General features: G+C 48.7%; 1 protein-coding gene across 1 annotated transcript in view; it reads right to left on the bottom strand.

Moving 5' to 3' along the window:
- Positions 1-22,510, bottom strand: part of LOC119967374 (ectonucleotide pyrophosphatase/phosphodiesterase family member 3-like) — a 211,325-nt gene that overhangs the window by 46,176 nt on the left and 142,639 nt on the right. Inside the window, exons 16-17 of the mRNA XM_038799862.1 lie at positions 14,045-14,114; positions 12,879-12,966 (exon numbers count right to left, since the gene is read on the bottom strand). Of these exons, the coding sequence (XP_038655790.1) occupies positions 12,879-12,966; positions 14,045-14,114 (158 nt within the window). The remainder of the gene's footprint in view (positions 1-12,878; positions 12,967-14,044; positions 14,115-22,510) is intronic.

Below are 22,510 nucleotides of genomic sequence, written 5' to 3'. Positions count from 1 at the left end.
TTAATAGGCTCCCGGCATGCAAACCCAGCAGCAGAATCATGAGTCATAATTATTTGTCCCCATAATTTCCGATATGCATTATTTATTAAGAATCCGCCAGCATGTTCTATTATTAATGCTGAGTGAACCACGGGTGTGGCCAACAATGCCTTCGTTGTGCCTCCTCAGGTAAAGCTCTCCCACAATCGCCGGGAGAGGACCCAGACTTGCGGTGGGGTGCCTGACATCAGAATCCTCACCATCTTCGAGGTGACCAGGCCCTGGAGGTGACTGGTGTGGCCGAGGACAGAGCGGACACCAACGCGGAGGCTGGTGGATGCCGCAGAGGTGAGGAACCAGTGGCTATACCCGGGGGCCTGTCAAATGTGAGTTGTTATTGCCTTACTGACTGACTGACCCATCCCTCCCACTGACCACATGTCCATTCTCCTGCAGGTCCTCCAGGCCCATCCTAGGTGGCCCACTCTCCAGCCTCCCAGGAGACCACCTTGGAGGAGAGCTCCGAGGATGCCACCATAATAATCACGTCACAGTTGTCATCCCCACACTCCACCAGCGCAGATGCACACTTCTCGGTGGGAAATGTTAGCGGTCAGGCTTCTGGGGCACAATCTGATGAACACCACACTGCTGCTGATGTACATCAGGTGGAGGCAGGAACCCCCAGGCGAGACAGCAGTTGGAGGTCTGATGGATCCCAGACCCAGCTTGGTTGCATCCTGATGCTGAACCTCTGGCACAGAGTTACCTGGAGCTGATGGAGACGTTAGGGTGCGGCTGGGACATTCAGAAGGAGATGTCAGTGACACTCCAACAGATCCCTAGCCACTTGAAGGAATCCGATAGGCTGTTGGCACAGGAGATGGTACCAGCAATACGTAGCACCAAGGCCAAAACTGCTAGGGTAACGACGGCAATGGAGAGCCTGGTACACAACGTCGGAACTATTAGTGAAGATGTCCAAGGCGTCGCGCAGTCAGTGACGGCCATGGCTGAGGGTCTCGATAGAATGCCCACCTCACTGGAGGATGTAACCCAGTACCAGGCTGACCTTGATGAGGTTCTGCGGGACATTTCCCGTTCTCAGATGGAAATGGCCAATGCACTGCGGAGCTTCCCTGTCACAGGTAGGCATTGCTGAGGCACTGCAGAGCATGGCCCAGTCACTGAGAAGCATCACTGAGGGTGTTGACACGTTGATGCAGACCACGGGGAACCGCCAGGGTTGGCAGAGCTAGATGATGCAGGGGCAACCGGGGCTCGAACCAGCTGCCCATCCAACCCAAGGTGAACGCCAGGGCCCTATGGGCACTGATTAGGAGGAGGGGGCGCTGGGTGGCAAGCCAGACCCGTCCCATGGAGTTGTGACAGTGGCCATCAGCTCCCCCGATTTCCACCCCTCTGATAAGGCCATGTCTTGCAGCCAGCACACAGGACAGAGAGGCATGGCTATGTATGTGCCGTCGACAAGAGAGTGGGGCAGTCCCCAGAGGACGCCTGCCAGGGGCATCGACGGCCATGGGACGAGGTAAGCAGCTGGCGGCCTCCACCTCTGATGTGCATCCTTGGGAGACACCTAAACGGAGCAGTCAAGCTCGGAAGGCCAAGCACATCGAGGGTCACTGTGGGCACCGGGGAGGGAGGGATAGGGGGTGGTTGGGGGGGGGGGGGGGGGTAGGTAGGGGTGAGAGTGGTTGGGGGAGTGGGGAATTGTATTACACATAAAACACCCTTGTTCGCAACCAGTATGATGGCTCTGTCACTTTCCTCCGCAATGCAGGATGGCCTCCGAACCTCTGGCCTATCTCTCTAGGCATCCCCCTCTCCCGGGCACACCGCGTGCAGGTGATGGGTGTTAGCGAGCACTCAGCAGACAGGCAGGGGTCAGATTATGACATAGATTGGAGAGCACTGGCGCTTGGCCCTCTGCGGGTTACCATTTTTAAAAAATAAATTTAGATTACCCAATTATTCTTTCCAATTAAGGGGCAATTTTAGCGTGGCCAATCCACCTACTCTGCACATTTTTGGGTTGTGGGGGTGAAACCCACACAGACACGGGGAGAATGTGCAAACTCCACACGGACAGTGACCCAGAGCCGGGATCGAACCTGGGACCTCAGCGCCGTGAGGCGGTTGTGCTAACCACTAGGCCACCGTGCTGCCCTCTCTGCGGGTTATCATAACCGCCCGGCCATCGACAGTGACACACTGACAGCGCTGACACAGTCCCAGCACCCGGGGATGATGTAGCACATACCCTGGAGGGTGGAAAATGGGAGTGGGGGGGTGACGGACCAAGCCACGTCCTAAGTGAATCAAGTGAGTATGAGGGCCTCCCAGGCCCTCCGGGCTTGCCAAACCCTCGCCGCCTGTCCCACAGCCTCCAGCTGGTCCCCTGGTTCCTCCCCGGCCTCGGCCTCCAGCCCTTGCTGCTCCGGCACCACCTCATCAGCCTCCTCCTCCTCAGAGCTGGGCACGTTCCTCATCACCGATCGCCAGCCTGTCACCACACTACTGTGCGAGGTTGTGGAGGACACAGAAGACCAACACAAAGCGGGCGACCCTCGGGGGGTGTACTGGAGTGCGGTGTGCTGGAGTGCACCAGCAGAATAGTCGAGGCATCAGAACCGTACCTTGAGGAATCCAATGCACCACAGTCACAGCCTGGGTGGCACTTGGGCCTCATTGTACCGGGCCTCCATTTCAGCCTCCAGCCTCCGTACTGCCGTCATTATCAAGGTCTTCAGCGGGTACCCGTTGTGGTGAATATAATATATATATGTATATATGATTATTCACACTGTCTTTGTAAGCACAGTAGCGCTATCCTACCACTAGGGGGAGTGGCGCTAGGAGTACTCAGGAACTTGTACTGGGCTCCACCCTTGGCTCCGCCCTGGGCTCCTCCCTCTAGTGCAGCTGTATAAATACCCTTGTCCAGAGTCAGCATGAGTTCACTAAGAGTTCATCAACGGGTAACAGGCTGGCTCTGAAGTAAGGCGATTAAAGCCTAGATTCATATCGGAAACTCGTGTCCGGTGAATTGATGGTTCCATCAATTTAATCGACTTAAGAACAGTAAAGATCGATTATGGAATCGGCCCTCAAGCCTGGACGCCTGGAACTTGACCCGCAGGATGCAGAGGCTAAAGAAATCTTCTCCCACTGGATCCGGTGCTTCAAGGCCTACCTGGCAGAAGCGAGCACAGCCGAAACGACAGAGGATCAGAAGCTAAGTCTACTGCACGCGAGGGTGAGCCACAGAATCTCTACGCAATTAAACTCAGCCAGTTCATATGCTGTGGCGCTAGCAGTTCTCGATATAATTTATGTAAGGCCTATTAATGAAGTTTACTCTCACCATGTGTTCACGACTCGCCGCTAGTGGCCCACAGAATCACTCGCCGAATTTCTAAGGGAACTGAATAATTTGTCCAATGACTGTAATTACCAAGCGGTTACCGCGGCTGAACACAGGAAACTGGCGGTACGCGATGTTTCTGTAGCGGGCCTCAGGTCAAACTATGTGCGCCAATGACTGCTGGAAAAGGGGGCCCAGGACTTAGAAACGACTGTGGAAGCTGCTACCACGATGGAGGTCTCCTTCCGCAGCCTTAACTCATTCCCCGCGGACCCCGTGACCCAATCATGGGCCCCCGACCAGCGACTCCCCCAGGCCTGTGCTACGCGGCTGCCCAGGCACCATGCTGCCCCAGCCAGCCACTATGCTGCTCCAGCCAGCCACTATGCTGCTCCAGCCAGCCACTATGCTGCTCCAGCCTGCCATTTCTGCGGCCAGAACCAGCACCCGTGGCAGCACTGCCTGGCCCGCAACGCGACCTGCAGCAGCTGTGGGCGAAAAGGCCATTACGCAAGAGTGTGCCTCGCTAAAAGGGCCCCAGCTTCCAACTCCCCAGCGACTCGAAGTAATCGCTCCCCTCACTCACAGGCCCGCAGGGCCCGAAACGCTGCGGCCTATGCCCCGACTCTGCCCCCTCCAGCCACGTGCGATCCATGGGGGCCGCCATCTTGGAAAACCTCCACCACGCGGCCGGCCACGTGCGACTCATGGGGGCTGCCATCGTGGATGCCATCTTCCTCGCCGCCCGCCACGTGTGATCCACGGGCCCGATCGGCATCTCCGCACTCGGGCAACTCTGCAGAAGAATTCGAATTCGACTATGAACTCAGAGGGCAGTCATCACGGGGCCACTCCAGCACAGCTGATCGAGCCGCCAACTACCCGCAACTCAGCGCGGTCACCCTGGACCAATCACGACTAAAGAATCTACGAAACCCGATAGCAGAGGTCCATATCAACGGGTACAAAACGCCATGCCTCTTCGACTCCGGGAGCACGGAGAGGTTCATACATCCAGACCTGGTAAGACGCTGTTCGCTCCCCGTTTTCCCCGTGCAGCAAACTATCTCGCTCGCTTCAGGCTCCCATTCGGTCCAGATCCAGGAACGCACCGCCGCGACACTCACAATCCGAGGCGCTAGCTACTCGAAATTCAAACTCTACGCTTTGCCCGAACTCTGCGCGCCACTCTTATTAGGCCTAGACCTTTAATGTAACCTCAAGAGCCTCACCCTCAGCTTCGGCGGGCCCCTGCCCCCACTCACTATCTGCAGCCTCGCTACGCTGCGAATTCCCCCCCCCTCCTCTCTTCGCCAATCTCACAAAGGATTGTAAACCCATAGCCACTCGTAGTAGGCGGTATAGCCTGCAGGATAGGGTATTTGTCAGAGCAGAGGTCCGAAGGCTACTCAGTGAGGGGGTTATAGAGGCCAGCAATAGTCCCTGGAGAGCTCAGGTGGTGGTCGTTAAGACCGGGGGGAAATTCCGTATGGTGGTCGACTACAGTCAGACCATAAATAGATTTACGCTCCTCGACGCGTATCCCCTCCCCAGGATTGCAGACATGATAAATCAGATCGCCCAGTACCGGCTCTTTTCCATGGTGAATCTGAAGTCTGCATACCACCAGCTCCTAATCCGCCCGGAGGACCGCCACTACACGGCATTCGAGGCCAATGGCCTCCTCTTCCATTTCCTCCGGGTCCCTTTCGGCGTCACTAATGGGATCTCGGTGTTCCAACGAGCAATGGACCGAATGGTGGACCAGTACGGGCTGCGGGCCACATTTCCGTACTTGGACAATGTCACCATCTGCGGCTATGACCAGCAGGATCACGATGCCAACCTCCACCGTTTTCTCCAGACGGCACAGAAACTGAATCTCACGTACAACAAGGAGAAATGCATTTTCCGCACAACCAGACTAGCCATCCTCGGCTATGTCGTGGAAAACTGAGTCCTGGGCATTGACCCGGACCATATGTCTTAGAACTCCCCCTCCCCCATTGTCCCAAGGCCCTCAAACGGTGCTTGGGCTTTTTCTCCTACTACGCCCAGTGGGTCCCTCAATATGCGGACAAAGCCCGCCCATCCTTTAGGACCACACGATTCCCCCTGTCAGCCGAGGCACGCCAGGCCTTCGACGGCATCAAGGAGGACATCGTCAAAGCGGCCATGCGGGCAGTGGATGAATCCACCCCATTTCAGGTAGAGGGCGACGCCTCAGAGGTAGATCTTGCAGCCACGTTAAATCAGGCAGGGAGACCAGTTGCATTTTTCTCCCGTACCCTCTCCGCTTCAGAACTCCGACACTCTTCAGTCGAGAAAGAAGCACAAGCCATTGTGGAGGCTATCCGTCACTGGAGACACTACCTCGCAGGTAGGAGGTTCACCCTCATCACCGACCAAAGATCGGTTGCCTTCATGTTCGACAACTCGCAAAAGGGCAAAATTAAAAACGACAAAATTCTGAGGTGGAGGATCGAACTCTCCACCTACAATTACGATATCAAATATCGACCCGGGAAGCTCAACGAGCCTCCGGATGCCCTATCCCGTGGGACGTGCGCCAGCGCGCAGATCGACCGATTAAAAGTCATCCACAATGACCTCTGCCACCCGGGGGTCACCCGGCTCGCCCACTACATCAGGGCCCGAAACCTGCCTTTCTCCAACGAGGAGGTAAAAGCGGTCACCAGGGACTGCCCGATCTGTGCGGAGTGCAAACCGCACTTCTATAGACCAGACAGGGCCCACCTGGTCAAGGCTTCTAGGCCCTTTGAACGCCTCGCGATTGATTTCAAAGGGCCACTCCCCTCAAGTAACAAGAACGTTTACTTTTTAAACGTCGTAGACGAGTTCTCCCGTTTCCCATTCGCTATCCCGTGCCCCGACATGACCTCCCACACTGTCATTAGGGCCCTGCATAGCATCTTCACCCTGTTTGGTTTCCCCAGCTACGTACACAGCGACCGAGGTTCGCCCTTCATGAGCGACGAGTTGCGTCAGTACCTGCTCAACAAGGGTATTGCCTCGAGCAGGACTACCAGCTACAACCCCAGGGGGAACGGGCAGGTGGAAAGGGAGAACGCAACGGTCTGGATGACCGTCCTACTGACCCTCCGGTCTAGAAAGCTCCAAGTCTCCCAGTGGCAGGAAGTCCTCCCAGATGCGCTCCACGCTATTAGGTCCCTTTTGTGCACGGCGACCAACCAGACCCCTCACGAGAGGCTCTTCATTTTTTCCAGGGGCACTACCACGGGGGGTCTCACTTCCGGCATGGCTGAGGACGCTGGGCCCCGTACTTCTGAGTAAACACGTCAGGGCACACAAAACCGACCCCCTTGTTGGAAAGGTGCGCCTGCTCCACTCCAACCCCCAGTACGCATTCGTCGAGTTCCCTGACGGCCGTATCCCTCCGGGATCTGGCACCCACCGGATCCAGCGCCCCCTCTACCCCCACAGAAGGACCTCTCACCCTACACCCCATGCTGCCGCCCCCTCGCGCTCCCGAGCCCACGAGCTCGCTCCACCAGTTCCGCGCCCCCGCGCCGGCCAGCCCCCAGCGCCCCCAGTCCCCGGTCGAACCAGGAGAGTATGAAGCTCGGATACAACCCTCCCTGGAGTCCGCCATCGTACCCCAGCACACACACCCATCCAGCCACCGCATGAGGCTGCAACCCCGGTGCTCCGCAGATCACAGCGGACAGTTCGACCACCGGACAGACTGATGTTGTAGGCCACCACCCCCGCCGGACTTGATTTTTGTGCAGGGGTGAATGTGGTGAATGTAATATATATGTGTGTATATGATAATTCACACTGTCTTTGTAAGCGCAGTAGTGCTATCCTACCACTAGGGGGAGTAGCGCTGGGAGTACTCAGGAACTTGTACTGGGCTCCACCCTTGGCTCTGCCAACGGCTCCTCCTCCTAGTGCAGCAGTATAAATACCCTTGTCCAGAGTCAGCCTGAGTTCACTAAGAGTTCATCAACGAGTAACAGGCTGGCTCTGAAGTAAGTCGATTAAAGCCTAGATTCATATCGGAAACTCGTGTCTGGTGAATTGATGGTTCCATCACCCGTTATCCCCCAAAAGCCAGCCGCCCATCCAGGGGTGCTCCTCGAAGAGGCCAGGGATGACCAAGGATGTAGCTGTCATGGACACTGCGGGAAGCGTGCACATATGTGCATTGTCTTCATCTGGTGGCCGCACACGAGCTGTATATTGAGGGAGTGGAATCCCTTTTGGTTAACATAGGGCACTCCCAGATGGCTCGATGAGTGCAGGGCGGCATGCGTGGCATTTATTACCACAGACCTGGGGCATCCAAGTGATGGCAGAGCAACCTAGAGCCTGGCCATCTTGTTGGGCTTGGTCCATGTCAAAGATGACGTCGTTTTCCGTCCGGGCATACAGGGCATCCGTGACCTGCCGGATGCAGATTTGGATTGGATTGGATTTGTTTATTGTCACGTGTACCAGGTACAGTGAAATGTATTTTTCTGCGAGCAGCTCAACAGATCATTAAGTACATGAAAAGAAAATAGGGAAACACAGGGTACACAATGTAACTAGATAACACCGGCATTGGGTGAAGCATACAGGGGTGTATGCTTACCTGCGGACTGTGGCCTGTGAGATACCACATAGGTGCCCGCTCAAGCCCTGGAATGATCCTGAGGCATAAGAGTTCAGGGCTGCAGTGACCTTGACGGCCACCAGGAGCGGGTGTCCTCCTCCTCCACCTGATGCCAAGTCCGTGAGGACATGGCACAGGTGTCGCACCATCTCCTTGTTGAGATGGAGCTTCCTGCGGCACACATCTGTCATTTGTTCGAATGACCATCAATGCTTGTACACCCTGGGCTGTTGCGGGACTTCCCTTCTGGGCCCCTCGCTGGCCTGTTGGGCGGCCGGATTCTCAGGGTGTGGGGCGGGGTCTGACAAGTGGGCCGCTGCCTCGAACATCTGCAAATAATACTGCTGTCACCGTCTCCGGCATCTGGCTGCCCGGCCTAGCAGCAGCACTTTGAGGACAAATTCTGCGTTCAATATCCTTGCCATAGCGTTCAATACTTGTAAGGAATTGGGAGGTGGTGTTAGACAGGCAAACAGCAGCGGCCCCCATCCGGGACCCTCCAATCCCCCATTGATTCCCTACCCCCAACCTGGAACACCCTCCCCATGCACTTCTGGCTGCAGTGAGCCACCCTCACCAGACCCCAGACCCTGTACCCCGGACACCAGTTCATACCATCTCCTGAACCAGGTGCTGGTTCCCTCCCCATTGCACTCACTCACCCTCCGGCTGTAGACATGTTCCGAAGCTGTGTTCCATTCCTGGGGTGTTCGGGTGTTGGCTGCTGCGTGTATGGTGTTGCCTCTCACACTGTTCAGGCACAGTGTCCAAGCATCGCAATCTGATTGGAATGCTAGGTAATGATTCCCACATGCTACATGGCCCGCCCACCCACGGGAATCCACTTAAGTTGTGTGAAGTACTCACTTAGCTACGATTGTCAATTCCCTATTAACAATAGCCTTCAGCCGCACAGCCAGAGGCCTCAGCGGTCGATGGGGAGTTATGGCTGGTCAGTGGGGCAAACGGGCAGGGACAACAGTTGCCCCCGGAACGGATACACACGATCTAGGGGTTGTCATGGTGGTGCCCTGAATGGTTGCCTGCCTGGTTGCCCCCCCCCACCCACCTCCCCCATTCCCATGGAGGCCCAACCCTGCAAAGGGTCCCCCACCCCACACCAAGCACTGGGGATGCTTGCCCAGTTCCTCCAGGCTCTTTGCCTGTGAGCAAAGATGGTTACGCATCTCCTTGGCTCCCTTCCGCCAGGTTCAATTTTTCCAAAAGGAGTATTAATCAGCGCCAGTGTGAAAACTGAACGACGGGAGGCTGTAAGATAAGGAGTGGCTCCCGTTAATTGTATGGAAATAGGGATTAAGTGGTGATAATTGGTTTCTCGCCACGCTACGGTGAGATCCCGATTTCGCCTATGGGAGCCGGTTGCATCGCAAACTGTTTGGTGCCTGGCGCGGTTCTCGTTTTTTGCCTCTCTCGCTATTCACCAGCCTTGTTCGGCTTGAGGGAGTGCGGAGGCCGGAGAATCACACCCTTTGGTTTTTGTCTCTGTTGCTGTGCATACTAGGAGCTGAGTGAGTGGCAAAGGTAAGTCCTCTAACTCAGTAAGAGGAATTGTTAGCTTGCCGGTGATAACCATATTCTGAGAATGCATTAAAGCAGTGTTCTTCAAAGCCGGGGGCGCGACCCGCGGGTGGGTCGCGGGCGGGTGGCGGGAGGGTCGCGGGCCGCTATTTTTAAAAACTGTTGCAGCTTTTTGTTTTACAAGTTCTGTCGTGGTTTTTATTCATTTATTCATTTATTTTATTCATTTAATTTTTTTTTTCATTTATTCATTTTATTTTTTTTACAAGTTCGGTGGGGGGGGGGGGTTATTTGATAAAATTTTACAGGAAAAAAATTCAGAACTTTGGACAGATGGAGACTCCATACTCTCCGACACCGGAAGGCTTCACCTTCATCCGATAGGTTCCATTGGAGGAGCGTGTACGAGGGCCAAAGGGACCCATAACCATTTCCTCCATTTTTGTCAGCAGCAAACAAGGTAAGAGAAAATGGTGGGTCGCGAAGGTCGGCCTGCATGGGTCGGGAATGTCGGCTGGCGTGGATCGCGAAGGTCGGCCGGGTTGAGTCCCGAAGGTTGGCCAGTTGGTAAAAATTGGTCCCCGGAAAAAAAGTTTGAAGAACACTGCATTAAAGGAGCAAATCCTGGTAAGCAAACTAAATACCATGGGAGGGGCCATGGCCCCTGCCATGGGAGGGGCCATGGGAGGGGATTCATGTGAGGGAGCTAAAACGTATCTCTGACATGATAAAAATATTTTGGGTCCTCCGATGCTCTTGGGAGGTCACTAGCGGTCCAAGGCTGGAAAAGATTTGGAATCTATTTTGGAGGGTGTTGGTTACAGTTTGGTAGATCAGGAAAAGTCTTTGAAGTCATACACAGATCCACTAGACTTTATTGACTCTCAGAACTACTTACAAATAGTCAGCTTAGGGTACAAGCCAGGAGTTGTTTCCTTGCTTGCTGACACACACGGCTCTGTCTGGGTACAGGTCATGTGTCTCTTACATCATTATGTGGGCTGTCTCACATTAGCACTATATGTGCAAGACCTTTATACTACACATAATGATTTGTACCTTGCTTGGATTGAATGGAAAGATTGATGGAAAGCAACATTTTTCTTTGGACCATTAAATAAATGCAGAGCCCATGATAGAGAAGATTATACATTGTCTGAGAAATAATTGGATTTGATAGATGAAAGACTTGCGCTTTTATTGCACCTTCAACAACCAAACCTCAGGAATTTCCAAAATACAGCCAATGTACTTGAAGTATAGTCGTTGATGTAATAATGTTGGTCAAAAAGACTTTAGTCATGATTCAGGAGTTTATTGTCAGTTTTGGCGGCAACACTGGCCAATAGGAAATATTTGTTTTTTTAATTTGTAATTAGCCAGAAAGAAGTCTTTGTGGCACACTGGGTATAGCCTACCTGCACCTGAGCCAGAAGCTTTTGGACACTAAGGGCAATTTTATCATGGCTAATCCACCTAACCCGCACATCTTTGGACTGTGGGAGGAAACCGGAGCACCCGGAGTAAACCCACGCACACACGGGGAGGATGTGCAGACTCCGCACAGACAGTGACCCAAGCCGGAAATCGAACCTGGGACCCTGGAGCTGTGAAGCGATTGTGCTATCCACAATGCTACCGTGCTGCCCATATAGCTTAGGCTTGGAACAAGGGAAGGGAATGTGCCACCATGAATTAGCACTGCCAGTACAAGGGTTGAACACCACCTGTTGGTATCATCTGCATAACAATCTAGCCTCAGTATAGATAATTATATTTCACCTTCTTGTTTGTCTTATGCAAGCAGAGTGGACTAGTTTATTCTGTCATTCGAGGCGGAGATTGCTGGCAAGGCCAGCATTTATTACCCATCCCTAGTTTCCCTGAACTGAGTGGCTTGCTAAGCTATTTCAGAGGGCAGTTAGAAGTCAACATATTTCCCTGGGTCTGGAGGTATAAGTAGGCCGGACCAGGTAAGGATGGCAGTTTTCCATCCCTAAAGGGCATTAATGAACCAGATGGGTTTTCGCAACAATCGATGATGGTTGTCATGTTTATCATTACTCACACTAGCTTTATATTCCACCAGCTGCTGCACTGGGATTTGAACCCAGGTTCCCTGAGCATTAGCCTGGGCCTCTGGATTACTAGTCCAGTAACAACCATAACACCACCACCTCCCCAAGAGATGGTTGAGGAGGGGAAAATATGTGAGTGAGACAATTACAAAATTGAGTAGAGTACCCTACAATTAAATCACACCAACTTGCAAGAGTTACCCAGACCATCACATTCAGCCAGAAGCCAATTTTACATGTATTTTTTAACATCTGTACTGGGGAGTGTTGGTGTCACTGCACGGGAATATTCTTTTTTAAAATAAATTTAGTGTGCCCAATTCTTTATTTTCCAACTAAGGGGCATTTTAGCGTGGCCAAACTACCTACACATCTTTGGGTTTGTGGAAGTGAGACCCACGCAGACAAAGGGAGAATGTGCAAACTCCACACGGACAGTGACCCGGGGCCGGGATCGAACCCAGGTCCTCAGCGCCATGAGGCAACAGTGCTAACCATTTTGCCACTGTGCCGCCCCTAAGAATATTAAACCCAATATGATTTTGCCACCTTTTTCATTCCTCATTGCTAAGGTAGGATTTCTTCAGGATACTTTGAGTAGTCACTAACTTCATCATCTTTACTGCAGATATTCTGCATTACTTTCAGTGCAATAACATCAAAGACTTTGAATTTGATTTGATTTGATTTATTGTACCAAAGTCCAGTGAAAAGTATTTTTCTGCGGCCGAGGGAATGTACACAGTACGTACATAGTAGAAAAAGAGAATAATCAACAGAGAACATTGACAAATGGTACATTGACAGTGATTGGTTACAGTGTGGAACAAGGGGCCAAACAAAGAAAACAAAGCAAATACATGAGCAAGAGCAGCATAGGGCGTTGTGAATAGTGTTCTTACAGGGAACAGATCAGTCCAAGGAGGAGTCGTTGAGGAGTCTTGTAGCTGTGGGGAAGAATCTGTTCCTATGTCTGGATGTGCGAGTCTTCTGAACCTTCTGCCTGACAGAAGGGTCTGGAAGAAGGCAATGCCTGAGTGGGAGGGGTCTCTGATAATGCTGTCTGCCTTCCTGAGGCAGCGGGAGGTGTATACAGAATCAATGTGGGGGTTCATTATGGGAGTATCCGTGGCATATAAAATCAGATACAAGATATATTGTATTTGCAGGAACATCAGTGGTAATCAACTGTAATTTGAAGCTGAAATGAAACCATTCACTTTCATAAACATAGTTATAATATGGCAACACTTACCACACATCAGGTTGTAGAGTTCAATATTGTCAAATGGATTAACCTCCGTTTTATATCTGAAGCCTGGCCCATTACCGATGAAGATGGCCTGGAATTAACCAAGGGAAAACATAGTTAATACAAGGAGGAAAACCAAACTCAATTTTGTTTGATAAATAGGGAAAGAGTGTATTAATAGGGAATTATTCCCCTCAGACCCTACAAAAGAAAATGTCCCATGTACCCAATGATGATGGAAAATTATAATGGGTTTGAATTACCAATAATTTCAAAATCCCAAATTTGCAGCAAATGAGAAACAACAATTTCTGGTGCTTATGGCAGATACCTTGTCAATTTTGGTACCAATGAGTCAACACTCCTGTTGGTTCCTTATTGTTGAAAGTGCATGCAGCAAATTCAGGTGCACATTGTGCACAATTATCTCATGGTGGTCAGATGCTTGTGGGTCTTGTAATCTAAACTTTATGATTATGCATACACAGAGATTGAAGTCCCACTGGAAAATCGATTAATAAAGTTACCTCCTCTCAGTGTCAACATCAGCCACTCAGGTCAAGTGAACTATTATGAGATGCAAAGTTTTGACCCTACCATTCTGCTTGAAGAATGTGCTGAGGCTCACTTCCAATGGCACCATTGTGAGTCCATCCACTGCCACATTAGCCATCCTTCGGATAGGGGCTGGTTTAGCTCACTGGGCTAAATCGCTGGCTTTTAAAGCAGACCAAGCAGGCCAGCAGCACGGTTCGATTCCTGTACCAGCCTCCCCAGACAGGTGCCGGAATGTGGCAACTAGGGGCTTTTCACAGAAGCCTACTCGTGACAATAAGCGATTTTCATTTCATTTTTCATTTCAGATGGCTAAGTGAGACTGTAAGGTAGTAACACATTTCTGTGGTACAGCAATTTCAATGATGGACAATCGTGCCCTGAATTTCTGCACTTTTCCAATATGTGCTCATGGTGGCTGACATTTCATGCCAAGAATACAGAAATAGGAAATTACCCCAACCATGCCAGCTGGATAGTGGAAGGTTATCGAGAGCAAAATCATGCCATGTATCATACAAAGAATGCGTTCAAACTTCATCCAGGACAGAGGATATTATCCCTCAAAATGGCAATTTTGAGCTGTACATTATTATACAGATCGAATTACTTACTTGCATGCTTTTGTATTCATTATCATAACCATGATTTCCACCACCACAGAAGTGGAATGTCTGTGGATCTCTGAAAATAATTTTGAAAACAGAAACATTATAAGAGAACAGTAATATGAATAGTACAGAATGGAAAAGATACAGGAATATTAAATTACCTGAAAATAATAATAGCCTCCGAGATGGTCCAACAGGAGAATGCAAGGTCAACAGAAGAATGCCTGATCTACACAGAGCCAACATATGCTGCCAGAAGCTCCATCATGTGCCTGCTGTCCATTTCCTGGTGAGTATGCCCCCCCCCCCGCCGCTTCGTGGGTCCATATGCACAGTTCTGTGATATGACACACAGCGCAGCATTTGAAACGCCATGTATCATATGGGATGGGAAAGCAAGAATTCCTAGTGTATGAGGTTCCATCCCAAATGCTTATGGGTCACTGGCCTTCTGCCGGGTGGGCAGCGACTCTGCCTCTTACGAGGTCAAGTCAGAAACCCCAGTTTAGGTTGGAACTTGGTGTAAATAGATCATACCATATTTCATAACCATGGTCGAATTCCACCAGAAAAGCTGAGGAACATCAACTTCTAAGTACTTAGCATAGAAACTAATGTTTTATCTGAGTGGCAATATAGCAGCCCAATATTTGTTTCAATCTTCTCATTAATGTCAGCTTTATGTGTTATTACTCAATTAACACTTTTCATTTATTCCTATTTTTTAACTTGCTGAACTGAGGTCATCTGTCCTAGATTTTTAATGTTGATCACACAAAATGCTGTCAATACTTGTTAAATGTTAGACAGAAATAGCAGAAATTTTAAAACAAGATCCCTTAAGGCAAATGCAACATTTTACAAAGCGTTCTATTGTTGTTGAATTAAACACTAAAATAGCAGCAAAGTACTATTGGAATTGTTGGAGGCTGGAAATCTGAAATAAAAACAGAAAATGCTGGTCTGGCAGCATCCTTGGAGAGAAGAAAACAGTGTTATCATTTCAGGTTTGCCTGACTCTTTTTCAGAGCTCTTTGTGCCTTTGCCTGTGCTAGTGCTCCTGCACAATGCTACTTCTGGGGCTGCATCATGGCTGGTGGAAGGCTGCTGACTGCAGATGGCTTTGCCGGATGACTCTGACTAGCTCTGGGCCCAGGTATCCCAGCTTCCAATCTGCACCACCTCAGCATGATGTCATAGATTTGCCGAGTAACAGCCGTGACACAAATCATATATAGTAGAAACAGCTTACCTAGACGATTGGGAGAACAATGATGAATACACATGCTAATTTCCAGAGTCAAGGAATTTGACAGTCAACTGCACAGATTGCAGAATCAAAGGTGAGAAATTGTATATTTGTCAGCACCCTCAGAAGCAGGAAGGCCAGTTTTACATCTAACCGCCTCTAAGTCTTCGAGCCAACGTAGTGTGGAAACCTTCATAAAGGGAGTTTAAATATCTTGGCTGAACAAGAACAAGAAATTCCCCAGACTTCAGTATCATCCCTGTATTGTGTTGTAACTAGAAGCTGGGTTTGACTTATGGGTCGACTTGATATGGATGTTGTTTGGATAAAGGGGAAGTTTCAAGGAGTTCAGGGATCATAGATATATTTTGGAACAAGGATATGTTATACATAAACTGTGTATGTATTTATCAATTCATACACTTGTCTTAGCGTAGTATAGACCTGTTCATGTGTGTTCCAGTGAACATCCTTCAGCAGTATAAATTCAGTTCAACAGGGGATGCCCCAGGAGAATCCATTGCAATTTTTATGGCCAGCTTGATGACGTTGGCAGAATTTTGTGATTTTGGTACCTCCCTGAATGACATGTTACACGACAGGTTGGTGTGTGGGGTGAATAATGAAGCTATTAAGAAGGAGCTGCTCGCGGAATCGGAGCTGGACTTAAAAAGGACGAGAGAAATAGTCTTATCCATGGAGGGGGCCAGGAAAGGTACCCAGGAATTGAAAAGTGTTCCTGGGGGAGAGACCCGCTATTGGAGCAAGGGGCCAAAATTAGTAGTACCAGGAACAAAGCTTATGACAGATAAGGGAAGGTTTACCCATGGAGCCACTACCTCGATCGGACGGCAAGTTTCAACGGGTGTTTAAATTGCGGTGAAGCCATGCCCCAGACAGGTGCAGGTCCCGAGATGCCGAGTGTTTCTAATGCCATAAAATAGGTCACATGTGGAACAGATGTAGAGGTAATCAGAGCCTGTCCAGCCCAGTAAGGGGAAAAGACCTGGCACCTGCTTAACGTATCTAGGGGAATACCAGTCAACTGAGCAAAACATGTTGACGCTGGACCACGTTGACGTAGGTAGAGTGGCTCCAATAACCATAGTACAACTTGTCAATGGACACCTTTTAAAGAAGTAGACACCTGGGCTTCGGTGACTGTTATAGGAGAACAAGTTTATTATTACATATAAGATGGGGTCCAGCTGTTGAGTTTGAAGAACCCTGCGGCCTAGTTACCCACTTATACAGGAGAGATGCTAAAAATCAAGGGGACCATGGTGATCTCGGTAGCTGATGGATGACAGTCGGCCAAGCTTGTAGTCGTAAGTGGGCAGGGTCCAAGTTTAATGAGGCGTGACTGGCTCCAACAATTAAAATTGAACTGAGTGAGTGACGGCACAATTGTGCAGTGGTTAGCAGTGCTGCCTCATGGTGCGAGGACCCAGGTTCAATCCCGACCCCGGGTCACTGTCAGTGTGGAGAGTGCACATTCTCCCCATGTCTGTGTGAGTCTCACCCCCACAACCTAAAGATGTGGAAGGTAGGTGGATTGGCCATGCTAAAGTGCCCCTTAATTTTAAAAAAATTGAACTGGGTGGAAATATTCAAACTGGGCGAAGGGAAGCTGTATGAAGTTATCTGAAGTTATTCTAAGGTCTACAGGGATGAACTGAAAAGATAAAGGGGTTCCAAGCCAAAATATATGCAGACCCTGAGGCCACATCAAGACTTTATAGGGCGAGACGGTCCCTTATTTCATGTTACAAAAAGTGGAAGCAGAGCTTCAGCGCCGTAAAGACCTAGCCATCATTAGACTGGTACAGTTCACAGAGTGGGCCACACCCATTGTACCTGTCCTCAACCCAGACAAAATGGTCCAATTTTGTGGGGATTATAAACTAACAGTCAATCAAGTGGCCAAATTAGACATGTACCCCATACCTAAGATTAAGGACCTATACACTAAACTAGCTGGGGGGCTGACACCAAGCCGGACATGAGCCATGCTTATTTGCACCTGGAGTTAGATGATGCATCCTCAGAGTAAGTTACCATCAACATGAAGAAAGGCTTGTATGAATATACTCGGTTACCATTTGAGGTATCATCAGCATGTACAATCTTCCAATGGTAAAGTTTTTCATGTTGACCAGGCAAAATAGGAAAAGATATTCAAATTCTACTAGGTACAGGTGCAAGTCAATCCGTAATGTTGGAAGATAAAGATATTTGTTGTCCAGTATTGAGTTAGAGTAGATGAGAACAAGCCTAAGGTCTTGTTAGTACTAAGGCAGGAGGAAGGGTCAAATTCTGACAGTGACTTCCCTATAATTCACTTGGACAATGAGGAAGTAATGGAAAATTTAAACCAGTAGTTAAGTCAATTCTCAGATAAGAACTGGAGTAAACTGACAGAATTACTGCAGTCTTATAAATGTATTTGCAGGAATAAACTATGTAGTATTAGTTAGCGATGTATGAAATAGATGTGGAAGCCGCCATTCCAATTAAACAACATCCAGATAGGTTAAGTCCAGCAAAGTTATTGTGGGCACAGAAGGAAATTGAGTACATGCTCAAGGATGACATATACATATAAAATATAATCGTTATTAGTGTCACAAGTAGGCTTACATTAACACTGCAATGAAGTTACTGTGAAAATCCTCTAGTCGCTACATTCCGGCGCCTGTTCGGGTTCAGAGAGGGAAAATTCAGAATGTCCAATTCATCAAACCAGCACGTCTTTCGGGACTTGTGGGAGGAAACCGAAGCACCCAGAGGAAACCCACGCAGACACGGGTTGAGTACTATCCTCAAAGATATTCTTAGTGCTGTGTAAGAGGAGAACTAACATAGAACATAGAACATAGAACAGTACAGCACAGAACAGGCCCTTCGGCCCTCGATGTTGTGCCGAGCAATGATCACCCTACTCAAACCCACGTATCCACCCTATACCCGTAACCCAACAACCTTAACCTTACTTTTATTAGGACACTACGGGCAATTTAGCATGGCCAATCCACCTAACCCGCACATCTTTGGACTGTGGGAGGAAACCGGAGCACCCGGAGGAAACCCACGCACACAGGGGGAGGACGTGCAGACTCCACACAGACAGTGACCCAGCCGGGAATCGAACCTGGGACCCTGGAGCTGTGAAGCATTTATGCTAACCACCATGCTACCCTGCTACCCCGTATAAACGTATAAGGTTTAATTACAATGATTTATTAGGAGTGTTATAACCTGTACGAGACCTATGGGGTTGGAGCAATCAGTCTCCCCGTGAATCTTACTGAATGCAAGCCCCCCTGTTAAGGGCAGGGAGCCCGAGGACATTCATGATTGAGATCTGTATAAATTCGGCCACATTTAGAACCAATAGGACAGACCCGGCTGGGAACTGATGTATATTGTAAATATAATTGCATTGCATTAAACCAAGTTTTCTTTTGATCATCTTGGTTCAGACTCGTTTGTGGCCGACTAAACTGGCAACAAGGATAAAACCGGATTACCGTTGACACTGCCACTTCCCTTTCACCGCTGGACTACGGTTGGAATTGTTTTTTTTACAAATATGCCTTTGTTCTGGAAATTGGATGTGTTTGACACCAGCGTAGAGGATTGCACACAGTACACAGAACGTGTTATTTTTTCCGGGCGAAAAATATCACAGATGTTGATTGACAGACAGTAATATTGCTGACTGCCTGTGGAGCTAATACTTATGGAGTGATAAAAAAACCCCTTACATATCGTGTAGTTCCGGACACCAAAATCTTCAACCAATTAGTGACCCTAATGGTGCAAGACTTCAACCCTAACCATCCGTTATAGTATAGAGGTACTGTTTAAATGTGGCAGAAGATCCCTAGCGAGTCAGTAATCAAGTTTTTGACAAGACTATGAAAACTAGCTGAATTTGTGAGTACAGAACTGCCCTTTCTGAAATGCTGTGTGTCCATTTGGTCTGCGGCATAAATAACATGACTACTAAAAGGAAGTTACCAACTGAACCATTCCTAGACCGTCAGCAAATTTCACTTACCAACGGAAGCGCTGTGAGTTAAAGAGATTCAGGGGATGGTGGTAAACATCCTAAAATGTGGCCCCTCCAGGCGATCCCCCCAACCAAGACAGAAAACCTACCCTGGACCGAGTACCAAAGGGGCCAGGTCCGTTGGTCAAGGACCGAAGCGACCAATACGTCCCCAGAGTCTATAGAGGGAGAGCCAGGTGTTGTGAGGCATGTAGATGTAGGAGCCAGAGGTAGGTGCCAACCGACGGCTCACATCTTCCTCCTGAGCCAGCCAGAGGAGGAGGAGTTTATGCAGTTGAATGTATTGAAGCACCTGAGTGGCCCCTATCAAGATAACCGTGCAAGTTAATGGGCATCCATTAGACATGGAACACAACATGGGAGCTGCGGTTTCAGTTATTTCAAAGTAGACCTTCGCTAGGATAAAGATAGGAGTACAACAGTTAGATCTGCGAGTCTCGTTGAATTCAAGATCCCCCGTTCAGTGAGTGGGGAGCCTGAGGACATTCATGATTGAGATCTGTATAAAATCGGCCTGGTCAGACTCGACTGGGATCTGATGCGTATTGTAAATATAATTGCATTGCAATAAACCATTTTCTTTTGACCATCTCTGTTCAGACTCAATTGTGGCCTAATAAATTATAATCTATTAAGGAGCCTTGGGTTTTTAAAAACTTATATACTGCATTATATGGCATATTAGAACAGTGGAGGAAAATTCCACAGTCAGGATAAAGATACCAGCCAACAACATGCTGATGTGATCAAAGACACAACATGCTAACTGAATGCCTGTATAGCAATAAAAGATACCTGCAAGACCCTCAATAACATGTTTTCAGACTAACTGGATTTGAGCGACCTTAACAAACTTGTTTTCCAAAGCCATCTGCGACACCTCATTATCATGTTTTTCAGTGTAACTTGGTTTTCTAAGACGTAAAGATGCAGACACAACCAACAGTGTCAAAAAACAAGAGAAGAGATTAAGGAAAGAGACATAGATAGATAAGGGTAGAAAATACTCACTCTGCCTAGGTGAACACCTGTAATTTGTTTAATTTAAAGTTTGAACCAGACAATGTTCAGATGTAAATAATGCCTTTGCCTACGGGACCTACAATGTACAGCTCAATTGGCTGGACAGCTGGTTTGTGATGCAGAGAAAGGCCAACAGCATTGGTTCAATACACTGGCTGAGGTTATTCATGAAGTTCCTGCCTTCTCAACCTTGCCCCTTGCCTAAGGTCTGGTTAACCTCAGGTTAAATCACCACTAGTCAGATCTCCCCGTCAAAGGGAAAGCAGCTATGGTCGTCTGGGACTATGGAAACTTTACTTTTTACTTCTATAAATATTTCTCAGTTCGGTAGAGTCAGCTCCATAAACCATTCTCTGAGGTTATGCTCTCCCAACGAGTTGGCTAATAAACGATCACTCTGTCTACTGCAATATTTCTTCTAATAGTCTAGCAAAACAACAGTTGCTGAAGTGATGGTGCTTCCTAATCAGAAGTCGGGTGAAGCTGTCACCCTTCCCAACAAGGCTGTACTTGGTGTCTGAAAGTAGAAATGCAAAAGGGAAAACTGGGATTGAGGAAATTGCTTTGGGTGGCAGACAGCCGGATGAGGGTGAAGTGGGATTTGGGAAGGTGCGCAAGGTCGGAATGTCCTGCAATGTCTCCCGTCACAGCGGGCCCCAAGCTGGGGAGAACCTTTTCTCCAGAAGGCTCAGGTGATGCAGCCTTGCCTGTTTCCCACCAATTCTGCTCTGCTCCCTCCTGTTATCAATCACTTTGTCCCACCAAGAGAAGGAAGAATTTCAGTGGTTATATTGCAATGCATTTGTGACTAGTTGGATGTATATCCAAGCAGAGAGAGGTGGATGTGAGGCTGGCATCATTGATCGTTGAGTGAAGATGATGTGAAGTATCTAAAAGTTAGGGCTGAGTACGGATTACTAAAATTGTTGCTGAATGAGTGATAGCGCTGTGGTGTATTGAGCAATGTGGCAGTTTGGTGGTATGATGTGTGGGACATATGAGGTCATTGGATTTGGGGTGTTAGTTCGTGTTCTGGAGACCGGGCAAGAGACACATAGGTAGGGTACAATCTTGTAGGGTGGGGGTGTGACAGATGGACACAGGGGTACGCCCTAGTGAGCTGGCTTCCATTCCACCTTCCCCAGCTGCATGTATTATTGCAACACAGGCAGAATGAGGCCCATAAATCACCATTAATAGCTCGGGGGTGAACGAGTAGGCTGAGGGTTAGCACCTGTTTTATTTTTCCTGGGCCCCCCACCTGCAAATACACATGTAGGGGTGGATGGAATGGTAAAATTCCAACTAATGTGTCTTTCCTCCTTTTTATGTCCTAGCTTATGTCTCCACTTCCAAATCAGAAAACCTCGGAGGCCTTGTTGCTCCATTTTCTCTCCTTTTGCTTCTCTATAAGTCTTCCACAGTCAATCCACAGCAGTTCTATAGAACTATAATGCTGCTTTGCTTTAAGAAGGGCAGACCAGGTGAAACATGTGCTGGACACATATACTGCTGGACAACCCTGCTGAGTGTGCAGCTAATCAGCAGCTCACTTTATGTTTGGTTGTACACTAAAATCAGTAAGACAGCAAACATTTGCATGCTGTCTGATTGCACATCACAACACTTGTACCCAAATATTGTGTGGTTGGAGTTTATCCTCAATGGGAATTAAAGCTTGAGATGCTGGAGTAGATTTTTTTACCCTTGTGTGAAGTGAGTATGAGGAGTTTCTTTCTTGTGAGGGTTTGATGTGCTGGTTGGTGGGAATTCACGTTATCAAAGTCTTAAGGATTTGAGGCATTGCGTGATCACTGTTTGTAGTGGTAAAGTAATACAGTGCTTTGGTGGATTTATAAACATGGTAACAGAATCACAGAGAGAAATTAAATGCATCTTTTTGGTTCCATTTTATATAAAGTCTACATTGTGTGTCATTTAATGTATTAGAAACTAATGTTCGCAGGCATGGAATGTAGGGATCAAAAGGTAAAATTAGTCTAAGTGTTTGGAGGGAACTGTTGGTTACTGTTATCAGGCTGGATTGGTTAAGCGTGATACCCAAATTCAGTAGTGAAATGTAAACTTAATGGCAAAGAATCTGTGGTGATTGTCTATTTAA

This window comes from Scyliorhinus canicula, chromosome 6 (genome assembly GCF_902713615.1).
Source record: "Scyliorhinus canicula chromosome 6, sScyCan1.1, whole genome shotgun sequence".
Taxonomy (NCBI): domain Eukaryota; kingdom Metazoa; phylum Chordata; class Chondrichthyes; order Carcharhiniformes; family Scyliorhinidae; genus Scyliorhinus; species Scyliorhinus canicula.
The sequence above is the reverse complement of the archived record's forward strand: the minus strand, read 5'-3'. Positions and strand labels throughout refer to the sequence as shown.